The 13,171-nt window shown below is 30.1% G+C and overlaps 1 protein-coding gene across 6 annotated transcripts in view; it reads right to left on the reverse strand.

Annotated features, from left to right (window-relative positions):
- The window catches only part of rut (rutabaga), a 158,897-nt gene that overhangs the window by 41,400 nt on the left and 104,326 nt on the right, over positions 1 to 13,171 (reverse strand). For all 6 annotated transcript variants that reach the window (XM_065227264.1, XM_065227263.1, XM_065227260.1 and 3 more), the window contains exons 3-4: positions 4,348 to 4,635; positions 3,933 to 4,286 (exon numbers count right to left, since the gene is read on the reverse strand). In XM_065227264.1, the coding sequence (XP_065083336.1) occupies positions 3,933 to 4,286; positions 4,348 to 4,548 (555 nt within the window). In that variant the 5' untranslated portion in view covers positions 4,549 to 4,635. The remainder of the gene's footprint in view (positions 1 to 3,932; positions 4,287 to 4,347; positions 4,636 to 13,171) is intronic.

Genomic DNA, 13,171 nt, shown 5'->3' on the forward strand with positions numbered 1-13,171 from the left:
TGAATATCAAAAGAAAGTCTAGTCGAATTTCGAAAAAAAACTTTATTTCCAAAGAAATTCTTTATTTCGAAAGCAGTTCTTTATTTCGAACGATATTCTTAATTTTGAAAGAAATTCCTGTATGATTCCTGTATCGAATGAAATTCTTGTAGCTGTTCGAATGAAATTTTGGTCAAATTTCGAAGAAAAAAAATCTTTCTGAATTTTCAAAGAAATTCTTGTAGAATTTCGAACGAAATCTTGTCGAATTTCAAAAGAGATTCTCATAGGAATTCTTGTAGAATTTCGAAATAAATTGTTGTAGGATTTCGAAATAAATTCTTGAAGAATTTCAAAATGACTGCTTGGATAGTTTAAAAAAAATCGTATTGAATTTCGAAAGAAATTCTTGTAGAGTTTCGAAAGAAATTCATTACTTCGAAGAAATTCTGATCGATTTTCGATCAATACATATTCTTGAAGAATTAAAATAGAAAATGTAGGCGAATTTCAAAATATTCTTGCAGTATTTCGAAATGAATTCCTATATAATTTCGAAAGAAATTTTTTGTAGAATTTAGACAGAAATTCTTGTAGAATCTCAAAAGAAGTTCTTATAGAATTTCGAATGAATTTTTTGTAGATGTTAGAAAAAAATCAAAAGGAATTCTTGTCAAATTTCAAACGAAATTCTTCTCGAAATTAGAAAAAAAAATTCTTAAGAATTTCGAAAAAAAACCTCCTACAATGTCTAGAGAAATTCTTGCAGAATTTGAAAATAAATTATTTAAGAATTTCGATATAAATTCTTGTAGAAGTTCGAAATAAATTCTTGAAGAATTTCAACATCAATTCTTGTAGAATTTCGAAATAACATTTTGAATTAATTTCAAAAGTCTTGTTGAATTTCGAAAAAAAAAACTTTATTTCCAAAGAAATTCTTTATTTCGAAAGCAGCTGTATATTTCGAAAGATATTCATAATTTCGAAAGAAATTCCTGCATAATTTCAAAAGAAATTCCTGCATAATTTCAAAAGAAATTCCTGCATAATTTCTAAAAAATTCTTGTAGTTTTGCAAGAAATTCTTCTCAAATTTCGAAAAATATTCTTGAAGAATTAAAAAAGAAAATGTAGGCAAATTTCGAAAATATTCTTTTAGTATTTCGATATAAATTTTTGCAGTACTTCGAATTAAATGCCTATATAATTTCGAACGAAATTCTTGTAGAATTTTGAAAGAAACTCTTGTAGAATTTTGAAAGAAATTCTTGTAGAATTTTGAAAGAAATTCTTGTAGAATCTCGAAAGAAGTTCTTGTAGAATTTCAAATGAAATTTTTGTAGATGTTAGAAAAAATTCTTGTCAAAATTCGAAAGAAATTCTTGTCAATTTTCAAACGAAATTCTTTTCGAATTTTGAAAGAAATTCTTGTAGAATTTAAAAAAAAAATCTCGTAAAATTTTGAGAGAAATTCTTGCACAATTTCAAAATAAATTCTTTAAGAATTTCGAAATAAATTCTTGTAGAAGCTCGAAATGAATTCTTGAAGAATTTTGAATCAATTCTTGTAGAATTTCGAAATAACATTTTGAATTAATTTCAAAAGAAAGTCTTGTTGAATTTCGAAACAAAATAGTTAATTTCCAAAGAAATTCTTTATTTCGAAAGCAGTTCTTTATTTCGAAAGACATTCTTAATTTCGAAAGAAATTCCTGTATAATTTCGAAATCAATTCTTGTATTATATACATTCTTGAATAATTTCGAACTTATTTCTTGTAGAATTTCAAAAGATTTTTTTTTTCCTTTGATTTGTTTTTTCCGTCGATCTTGTTTTCCGTGCTGAGCACCAATGCTACCGATGTGCCAGGAAGGCAGCTCCCACACCTGGACCCTACCTATCGACCCATCAACTCATGAACCGGTGATCAGAGATGTTATGCCTCAGAACATCCCGGCGGCGCCGGCTGGGATTGAACCCAGGCCTGCTGGGGTGAGAGGTAATCACGCTTACCACTACACCACCGGCGCCGTTATTTTCAAAAGATATTCTAGGTGAATTTCAATAGAAACATCGAAAGTCATTGTTTTGGAATTTCAAAAGAAATTCACGAATAATTTGGAAAGAAATTAATTCACAATTTCAACAGAATTTTTTGTAGATTCGAGATAAATTCTTGAAGAATTCGAAAAGAAATTCTCGCAGAATCGCACAAAAAGTTCTTGAATAATTTTGAAAATAAAAAACTTGTATAATTTTAAAAGATATTTGTGTAGAATTAAATAAACATTTTTACATAATTTCGATATAAATTCCTGCAGAATTTCGAAAGAAATTATAACGGAATTTTGCAAAAGACATATTGCATAATTTTGAACGCAATTTTCAAATTATTTCGATATCCATTCTTGTAGAATTTCAAAAGAAATTTTTATAGAACTTCAACAGAAATCCTAGTCGAATTTTAAAACAAATTCTTCGATATAAATTTTTGTAAGATTTCTAAAGAAAGTCCCGTAGAAGTTCAAACAAAATTATTGAAGAATTTCGAAAAACAAAACTTGTGGTATTTCGAAAGAAACTCTGGTAGAATTTCAAAAATAAATTCTCGTAGAAATTCGAAAGAAATTCTCGTAGAATTGCGACAGAAATTCTTGTAGAATTTCTAAAAAAATCCAGTATAATTTAGAAAGAAATGCTTGTTAAATTTCTAAGAAAATTCTAAGGAAATTCTTGTAAAATTTCGAAAGAAATTCTTGTAGAATTTGAAAAGAAATTCATGTAAAAATTCTCGTAGAACTTTGACAGAAAATGTTCGTAGAATTTTGAAAGAAAATCATGTAGGATTTCGCTTGGAATTTCGAAAGAAATTCTTGTAGAACTTCCAAAGAAATTCGGGTAGAATTTCGAAAGAAATTAGGGTAGAATTTCGAAATAAATTCAGGTAGAATTTCAAAAGTAATTCTTTTAGAATTTGCAAAGAAATTCTTGTAGATTTAAAAAATAAAATTTTCGTATAATTTCAAAAGAAATTCTTGGAGAATTTCGAATACAATTCTAGTTGCATTTCGAATAAAATGCTAGAAGAATTTCAAAAACAATTCTTGTAGAAATTCGAACAGATTTGCAGTAGAATAACGAAACAAATTATGGTAGTATGAAAGAATGTTCTGTAGGATTTCAACAGAAATTTTCGTTGAATTCCGAAATAAATTCTTGAACATATTTGAAAGTCATTTTCGTTGAATTCCGAATGAAAGTCTTGTAGAATTTTGATAGAATTACGTTATAAATTTTTGTAGAATTACAAAATCAATTGTTTTAGAATTAAATAAAATCATTTATAATTTTGAAAGAAATTTTGGAATTGTTTCAACAAAAAAATCTTGTCTAATTGCAAAAGAAATTCTTGTAAAATTTAAAAAGAAATTCTCGAAGAATTTCGAAAAAAAACTCGCATCGAATTTTGAAAAAAATCTCGTGGCATTTCGAAAGAAATTCTCGCAGAATTTCGAAAAAAATTCTCGCAGAATTTCGAAAGAAACTCTTGTAGAATTGTGAAAGAAATTCTTGTAGGATTTTGAAAGAAATTCTTGTAGAATTTCAAAAGCAATTCTTGAAGAATTATAAAAAAGAAATTCTTGAAGAATTTCGAATTTTTGTATAATTTTGAATAAAATTCTTGTAGAAATTCGAATGAAATTCTCGTAGAATTTAAAAAGAAATTTTTGAAGAATTTCGGAAGAAATTCTCGAAGAATTTTGATAGAAATTCTCGTAGAATTTCAAATGGAATTCTGGAAAAATTTCGAAACTTATTCTAATAGAAGAATTTTGAATTAAATGCAGGTAGAATTTTTGTAGGTTTTCAAACAGAGTCTAAAAGAATTTCATTACAAATTCTTACTCTTTAAAAGATCAACGTTAAACAAACCCAACTCATCAAACTTACCTGCTGATACGCCAGGTACTGGAAGTTCTCATTGTAGATATTGTACCCGGTCAGGCCGACGTGTATCGACGGCAGGATGATGCCGAACAGGACCGCTTCCCAGATCTGCAGCGGCATCATGGCATAGGCCAGAAACACCACAAACACAATCTGCCAAACGCCTTCGGCCATCACCTCCCGGGTATCGACGGGGAACACAATCCCGACCGTGGGCATCGAGATGAAGCAGAAGGCAGCCGTGAAGAACAGAATGCCATAGCACAGGTAAGGCAGATGCGAGTCCCGTAGGAAGCGGAACTGAAGCAACACCAGCACGACAGCAGACAGCAGGCACAGGAACGAGTTAAAGACGTTCTGGAAGAGAAGGAAATCATTGTAGATTGCTATTAATTCTAACAGTACCGTCAGCACTTACATGTAACGTCGGTGCCCGGTTGTAGCCGAGGCTGAGTCCGGCCATGACGCCGCACAGGACCACGACTAGGGCAACGACTCCGGTCACGGAGAACCGTTGCAGTTTGAGGGTGTACCGCTGGTAGAGACATTCCAGCTCGTTGTTTTCGAAGCGCAGTTTGTTCCATGGTCTTCCTCGTGCCGCATGAACCGCGTGATCCATGACGCTGCTCTAGCAGCAGCACCACCACCAGCCACTCCCTAGCCTGTTCCGTCCGCCAGGTTGGTCCAGGGTGAATCAACGAACGTCCTGCGAATGTAAACAACACCCGTTAGGGCAGAGAAAAGAAAATCCAAATGAGCACCTAATGGAATTTGCATTCGAAATTAGCAAAACTTTGTCCGCGCACATGTGCCAGCCTGCAGTAGGCCGAGTAGTTGATGTGTACGTATAGTAAACAAAACGAAGTGGCCTTTGCAAACGTCGGAGCGGAAAGCGATTATTGAATCTACACACAGGGTGGAGTACAAACATAAACAAACGTGGATGAGTGATTATTGAGCGATTCCTAACGCTGGAGAAGCCATTAAGCCCCAGCGTTGTAAGCGGTGGATTAATTATTAGCCCGGTATGCGGTAAGTAACTGACTGACTGTTCAGGAAAATTTGCTGGATGAAAAGCCATTAAAATCTTACACACTCCCGGCGGACGTTGTTCGAGAGGATCGTGCCATTTTGCCAATGAAAAACTTTGTTATGAATATGGCAAACAAGTTAACAAGGAAAGCTAATTTCGTTTCACATAGTCAGCTGTTGCTGTGTCTTCCTAGGAGGAAAAGCGAAGGAAATTCGACTTGTCAGTATTTTTTCGCTGCAGGCGTGGAGATCAAAGCACGTCTTGAAGCGGAAAAAAAGAAAGGAGAGGATGGGTAATTTGGCTGGGAAGTTTGGTCGTTTGGTGGCAGTGGGCATTAGGAATCCAAAACGCCACGACGACGACGACGACGACGGATGGATGGATGGATGGAAGTTGCCCAACAATCCGCATTCGAGAAGCGACAGGCGGACGGACAACCGTCGACTGGTATAATGAAATTCAAGTGGAAATTTATGAATCTTTAATTTGTTTTTGCCGTTTTGGCTGCAGGGCGGAAAAACTCTCGAAATTACAACGGACGGCTATGGGAGGGACGCGAGAAGGAAATAAATTACGGTTTCCGAACGTTAGGAAATATCAGAAATCCACCTTTCAGTAAGTCTCAATGTAAGCTGACAGTAGCACTCAAAAGTTATTTGACAAATGATTTTTTTTTTTATTGTATTTTTTTCTGGAGATTCAATTTAAAAAGATTAGTGTTGTGTGACGAGAAACAGATAAAAGTATTATGAATTTTTTTGATAAACTAACTAAAACTGATTTTTACAATGAAGATTTTCGAATGAAATTTTTGTAGGAATTCGAATGGAATGCATAAAGAATTTCAAATGTATTTTTTGAAGAATTTCGAATCAAATTATTGTACAATTTACTCGAATGAAATGTTTGTAAAATTTCAAATTAAATTTTTTAGGAATTTCGATTTAAACTCATTAGTAACATTTTCTCACGAACTGTGGCCGAATTTCGAATGAATGTCTTGTAGATGTTTGGACGAATTTACTGTAGAATTAAGAATTAAATTCTTGAAGAATTTGCACACACAATATTTCCGAATTTAGATTGAAAGTCTTGTAGCTGTTTGAATGAATTTCCTGTAGAAATTCTAATTAAATTCTTGAAAACTTTCCAATGGAATACTTGTAGATTTTCTATTGAAATTCTAGCAGAGTTTCTATTGAAATTCTAGTGGAATTTCGAATGGAATTCATGAAGAATTTCGAATGAAATTCTTGTACGATTTCGAATGGAATTCTTTTAGAATTTGAAATGCAATTTTAGTAAAATTTCGAATGGAACTCTTGTAGGGTTTCAAATGCAATTCATGTAGAATTTCGAAAGGAATTCTTGAAGAATTGTGAATGAATTTCATGTAGATGTTTAAAAGAAGTTCCTGTAGATGTTTGAGTGAATTTCCTGCAGATGTCTGAATGAATTTCCTGTAGAATTTCTAATGACATTCTGGCAGAATTTCGAATGGATTACTTGTAGAATTTCAAATAAAATTCTTGTAGAATCGCAAACGATTTTTTTTCTTGAATAGTTTTGAATTAAATTCTTGCAGAATTTCGAATGAAAATCTTGAAGAAATTCAAACGATTTTTTAAGAATTTTGAATAACATTCTTGTAGCATTTGCTCACGAGCTGTTGCCAAATTTCGAACGAAAATCTTGTATCATTTGCACACGAACCATTGCCGAATTTCGAATGAATATCTTTGTAGATGTTCGAATGAATTTCCCTAAGATGTTTGAATGAATTTCCTGTAGAATTTTAAAATCAATTCTTGTAGAATTTCGAATTGAATTCTCGAAAAATTTTGAACGGAATACTTGTAGAACTTTGAACGGAATTTTGAATGGAATTCTTGTAAAACTTCGAAGTAAAATTCTTGTAGAATTTATAAAGGAAATTATTTTATAATTTTTAATGGATAATTGTAGAATATCGAATGAAATCTTGTAGAATCTCGAATGATTTCTGATGGAATTATTGTAGAATCTCGAATGATTTCTGATGGAATTATTGTAGAATTTCGAATGTTTTTTTTAAAGAAGTTCGAATACAATTCTTAAAGAATTTCGAAAGAAATTATTGTATGTTTCGAATGAAATTCTTGTAGAAATTTTAAAGGGATTAATGTAGAAATTCGAATGAAATTATTTAAGTAGAGTTTCGAATGGAATTCTCGATTTTCAAAATGAATTATTTTAGAATTCGAATGAAATTTTTGTAGAATCCCGGATAGTTTCGAATGAAATTCTTGAAGAATTTCAACTGAAATTGTTGTAAAATTTCGAATAACATTCATGTAGAATTTCGAAATAAATTCATAAAGAATTTCGAATTAAACTCTTGTAGAATTTTGAACGAAATTCATGCAGCATTTCGAAAGAAATTCTTGTAGCAATTGTACACAAACTATTGCCGAATTGCGAATGATATTCTTGTAGCATTTGCACAAGAACCATTGTCGAATTCCTTGTGAACTTAAAGGTGTTTGAATTGAAATTATTGTAGAACTCTGAATGAAATTCTTGTAGAATTTCGAATGGCACTCTTGTAGAATTTCGAATGAAATTTTTAAAGAATTTCGAATGGGGCTCTTGTACAATTTCGAATGGAATTCTTGTGCAATTTCGAATGCATTTCTTGTGGAATTTCGAATGGAGTTATTTAAAATTTCTAATGAAATTCTTGTAGAATCAATAATGATTTCTAACTAAAATCTTGTCGAATTTCCAACAAAATTCTTGTAGAATTTCCAATGACATGTTTGTAGAATTTCGAATGAAATTCTTGAACACTTTCTAATGGAATACTGGAAGAAATTCGAATGGAACTCCTGTATATTTTCGATTTGAATTCCTGTATGATTTAAATTCTTGTAGAATCTCGAACAATTTCAATTCAATTCTCGTAGCATTTGTAACGAAATTCTCATAGAAGTTTTATTAAAATTCTAGCGGAATTTCTTATAAAATTCTTGTAGACTTTCCTATTAAATTTTTAAATAATTTCAACTGAAATTATTGAATAACTTCGAATTAAATTCTGGATCTATTTCGAATGAAATTGTTGCACAACTGCGAATGAAATACTTGTAGAATTTAGATTGTTATTCATGTATAATTTCGAATGAAACTCTTGTATAATTTAGAATAAAATTCACGAAGCATTTCGAATGAATTTATTGTAGACTTTGCACATAAACTATTGCCGAATTTCGAATAGAGCACTTGTAGAATTTCGAATGAAATTTTTGTAGAATTTGCATACTAACTATTGCCGGATTGCTAATGACATTCTTGTAGTATTTGCACACGAACCATTACCGAAATTATTATGAATTTCTTGTAGATGTTCGAATGAATTTCAGGTAGAATTTCAATTACAATTCTTGTAGAATTTCGAATGGAATTCTTGTATAATTTGAACACTAACTGTTGCCGAATTTCTAATGAATTTCTAGTAGAATATTTAATGGAAATATTGCCGAATTTCGAATGAAAATCTTGTAGAATTTCGAATGGAATTCTTGTAGCACTAACTATTGACGAATTTCTAATGAGTTTCCAGTAGAATTTTTATTGGAAATATTGTCGAATTTCAATGAAAATTTTGTAGAATTTCGACCAATTTTGATTCAATTCTAGAATTTCTATTCAACTTCTGGTAGAATTTCTGATCAACGTCTTGTAATTTCTAATTAAAATGCTGAATAATTATGAATGAAACGCTTGTAGAATTTTGAATGAAACTCTTTCAGAGTTGTAGAACTGCGAATGAAATTCTTGTAGAATTTAGATTGTTATTCATGTATAATTTCGAATGAAACTCTTGCATGATTAAGAATAAAATTCATGAAGCATTTCGAATGAATTTATTGTAGACTTTGCACATAAACTATTGCCAAATTTCGAATGGAGAACTCGTAGAATTTCGAATAAAATTATTGGAGAATTTGCACACCAACTATTGCCGGATTGCAAATGAAATTCTTGTAGCATTTGCACACGAACCATTACCGAATTTATTGTGAATTTCTTGTAGATGTTTGAATGAATTTCCTGTAGAATTTCAATTAAAATTCTTGTAGAATTTCGAATGGAATTTTTGTAGCATTTGAACACTAACTATTGCCGAATTTGTAATAAATTTCCAGTAGAATATTTAATGGAAATATTGTCGAATTTCGAATGAAAATCTTGTAGAATTTCGAATGAAATTCTTGCAGCATTGGAACACTAACTATTGACGAATTTCTAATAAATTTCCAGTAGAATTTTTAATGGATATATTGTCGAATTTCGAATGAAAACCTTGTAGAATTTCTAATGGAATTCTTGAAGAATTTCGAATTAAATTCTTATACAATCTCGACCAATTTTGATTCAATTCTCGTAGCGTTTCTAATGAAATTCTCGTAGAATTTCTATTCAATTTCTGGTGGAATTTCTGATGAACGTCTTGTAATTTCTAATTAAATTACTGAATAAATGCTTGTAGAGTTTCAGAATTCCGAATAAAATTCATGTATAATTACGAATGAAATTCTTGTAGGATTTCGAATGAAATTCATCTAGCATTTCGAAAGAAACTCTTGTAGCATCTGCATTGCCGTATTTCTAATGAAATTCTTGAAGCATTGTAGATGTTTGTATGATCTTCCTACACATGTTTGTAATTTCATGTAGAATTTCAAATGGAATTCTGGTAGAAATTCGAATGGTATTCCTGAAGCATTTCAAATGGAATTCTAGTAGAATTTCAAATAGTATTCTTATAGAATTTGTGAATTAAATTTTTGTTCGAATGAAATTATTGTAGAAGCGCAAATGATTTCTGACGAAATTCTTGTAGAATTTCCATTAAAATCCTTGTATAATTTCTAATAAAAGTGGAGAGTTTCTGCTGATTTTTTGTAGAATTTCGAAAGAAATTCTTGAAGAATGTTGAATTTAATCCTTGAAGAAATTCTTCACAAATTTCAAATGATATAATTCTAGAAATGTGAATGGAATTCTTGTACAATGTCGGATAAATTCTTTTAGAGTCTCGAATATTTTTAGATTAAATTTTCACAACATTTCAAATTAAATTCTGGTAGAATTTGTGATGAAATTCTTGCAGAATTTATGATGAAATTATAGTAGAATTTCTGATGAAATTCTTGTAGGATTTCTGATTAAACTCTTGAATAATTTCTGAAGAAATTTTTATAGAATTTCTGATTCAATTCATGTAAAATTTCTGATAAAATTCTTGTAGAATTTCTGATGAAATTGTTGAATTATTTCGAGTAAAATTCTTGCAGAATCTTGACTGCAACTCGTGTAGAATTTCAGGTGAAATTCTTGTAGAATTTATAGTGAAATTGTAGAAAAATTACGAATGAAATTCTTGCAGAATCTCGAATGATTTCTGATGAAACTTTTGTGGAATTTACAATGAAATTCTTATAGAACTTCTAATGAGATTTTTGGAATTTGAAATAAATTTCTAAGAATTTCGAATGAAATTCCTGAAGAACCTCGAATGGAATTCTCGTAGAGTTTCAAATCGAATTCTTCAGTGGCGTCGCGTAACCTCACTTTTTACCTGTGCACCAACTTTTAATACCAGATTTAATGCCATATTCATACTCGAATCGGTTGAAAAATACATTTAATCTTCTAGTTTACACAATATCTATCAATTACAAGCAATATTTTGATAATTGTGTATGTTTTGATAGTTGGTGCACAGGTAGATTAAGGTTAAGGAAACACCGCTGGAATTCTTGAACAATTTCGAATGTATTTTTTGTAGAATTTCGAATGGAATTCTTGCAGCATGTTTAATGGAATTATTACAGGATTTCTAAAAGAATTCTTGCAGAAATTCAAATAGAGTATTGTAAAATATCGAATGAAATTTTGTAGAATCATAAATGATTTCTGATGAAATTCTTGCAGCATTTCTAATGAAATTCTTGTAGAATTTCTATTGAAAATCTCTGATCTGATGAAATTCTAGAAGATTTTAGTACTAAATTATTGAAAAATTTCGAAATAAATTATTGTAGAATCTCGAATGATTTCTGTAAAATTGTTATAGAATTTATAATAAAAGTTTTGAAGAATTCCGATTGAAATTCTTGCAGAATTTCGAATGACATTCTTGTAGAATTCCAAATGAAATTCTGGCCGAATTTCGAATGAAATTCTGGTAGAATTTCGAATGAAACGCTTGTAGGTTTTTGAATTAAATGCTTTTAGAATTTAAAATGAAATCCATGTCGAACTTCGAATGGAATTCTTGAAGCATTGTAGATGTTTGAATTAATTTCTTGTAGATGTTTTTATGATCTTCCTGCAGATGTTTGTATGAATTTCCTGTATAATTTCTAATGGAATTCTTGTAGAAATTCGAATGGAGTTCCTGAAACAAAATTCTTGTAGAATTTCGAATGGTATTCTTGTAGAATTTTTAATTAAATTTTTGATCGAATGAAATTATCGTAGAAGCACAAATGATTTCTGAAGAAATTCTTGTAGAATTTCCAATCAAATCCTTGTATAATCTCTAATAAAAGTCTTGTAGATTTTTTAATGAAATTCGTGGAGCATTTCTGCTGATTTTTTGTAGACTTTCGAAAGAAATTCTTGAATAATGTTGAATTTAATCCTTGAAGAAATTCTTCACAAATTTCAAATGATATAATTCTAGAAATGTGAATGGAATGTGTACAATGCACAGTAGTCCAGGAAGCAAAATTAGGTGGAATAAATTAATAACTCGAAAAATATTAGAGACAGCGTATTGATGTCTTCTAAACATTTTCTTGTTAGCTCTATTTGCGTTGGTTGCAAAAGTGTCCTAAACGCCAAATTCTACCAGTAACGGCATTTGGTACCTAACTCTTTTTATTTCAATAGATAGATAAATTAAAGGTTGCACAAAGTTGTGAAATATAAAAAAAAAGAAAACTTATTAGAGCATTTTTTTTCGTTTATCTCTTCTATAATTGGAGGTATAAGTCATTTAAGAAAACAAAAGCCAAAAATCAGTTTTTCGGTCATATTTTTTTTAACATCACTTTTTTGGCCTACTATGTTCAGAGCGATTTTAGTTAATATTAAAGTACACATTTTTTCCAAAGACACTATACCAGTACAAGTCTTCTGTCAAAAGTTATCGTCAGTTTTGTAGTCTTTTAGGCCATTTTTCGAGCTATTAATTTTTTGCACCTTCCTGGACCACTGTGCAATGTCAGATTAAATTCTTTTAGAATTTCGAATATTTTTTGATTAAATTCTCGCAACATTTCAAATTAAATTCTGGTAGAATTTGTGATGAAATTCTGGTAGAATTTGTGATGAAATTCTTGCAGAATTTATGATGAAATTATAGTAGAATTTCTGATGAAATTCTTGTAGGATTTCTGATTAAATTCTTGAATTATTTCTGATTCAATTCTTGTAAAATTTCTGATAAAATTGTTGTAGAATTTCTGATGAAATGCTTGTATTATTTCTGATGAAATTATTGAATTATTTCGAATAAAACTCTTGCAGAATCTCGACTGAAACTCGTGTAGAAATTCAGATGAAATTCTTGTAGAATTTTTAATGAAATTGTAGAAAAATTACGAATGAAATTCTTGTAGAATTTCAAATGGAAATATTGTAAAAAATCGTATGAAATTCTTGGAAAATTTCGAATGATTTCTGATGAAACTTTTGTGGAATTTACAATGAAATTCCTATATAATTTCTATTGAATTGAATTCTTGTAGAATTTCAAATTGAATTCTTGCAAAATTTCGAATGTGTTTTTTGTAGAATTTCGAATGGAATTCTTGCAGCATTTTTAATGGAATTATTACAGGATTTCGAAAGGAATTATTGCAGAAATTCAATTGGAGTAGTGTAAAATATCAAATATAATTCTTGTAGAATCATGAATGATTTCTGATGAAATTCATGCAGCATTTCAAATGCAATTCTTGTAGAATTTTTATTAAAAATCTCTGATTCTGATGGAATTTTTGAAGAATTTAGTACTAAATTATTGAAAAATTTCGAATGAAATTCTTGTAGAATTTCGAATGGAATTCTTGCAGAAATTAGAATGCAATTCATGTAGATTTTTTAAAAGAATTCATGTATAATTTCGAATGGAATTATTGTAGATTTTCGAAAT

This window comes from Ochlerotatus camptorhynchus, unplaced genomic scaffold (genome assembly GCF_037179485.1).
Source record: "Ochlerotatus camptorhynchus isolate MF236.1 unplaced genomic scaffold, CSIRO-AGI_Acam_v1.1 ptg000268l, whole genome shotgun sequence".
In the NCBI taxonomy this organism is placed as follows: domain Eukaryota; kingdom Metazoa; phylum Arthropoda; class Insecta; order Diptera; family Culicidae; genus Ochlerotatus; species Ochlerotatus camptorhynchus.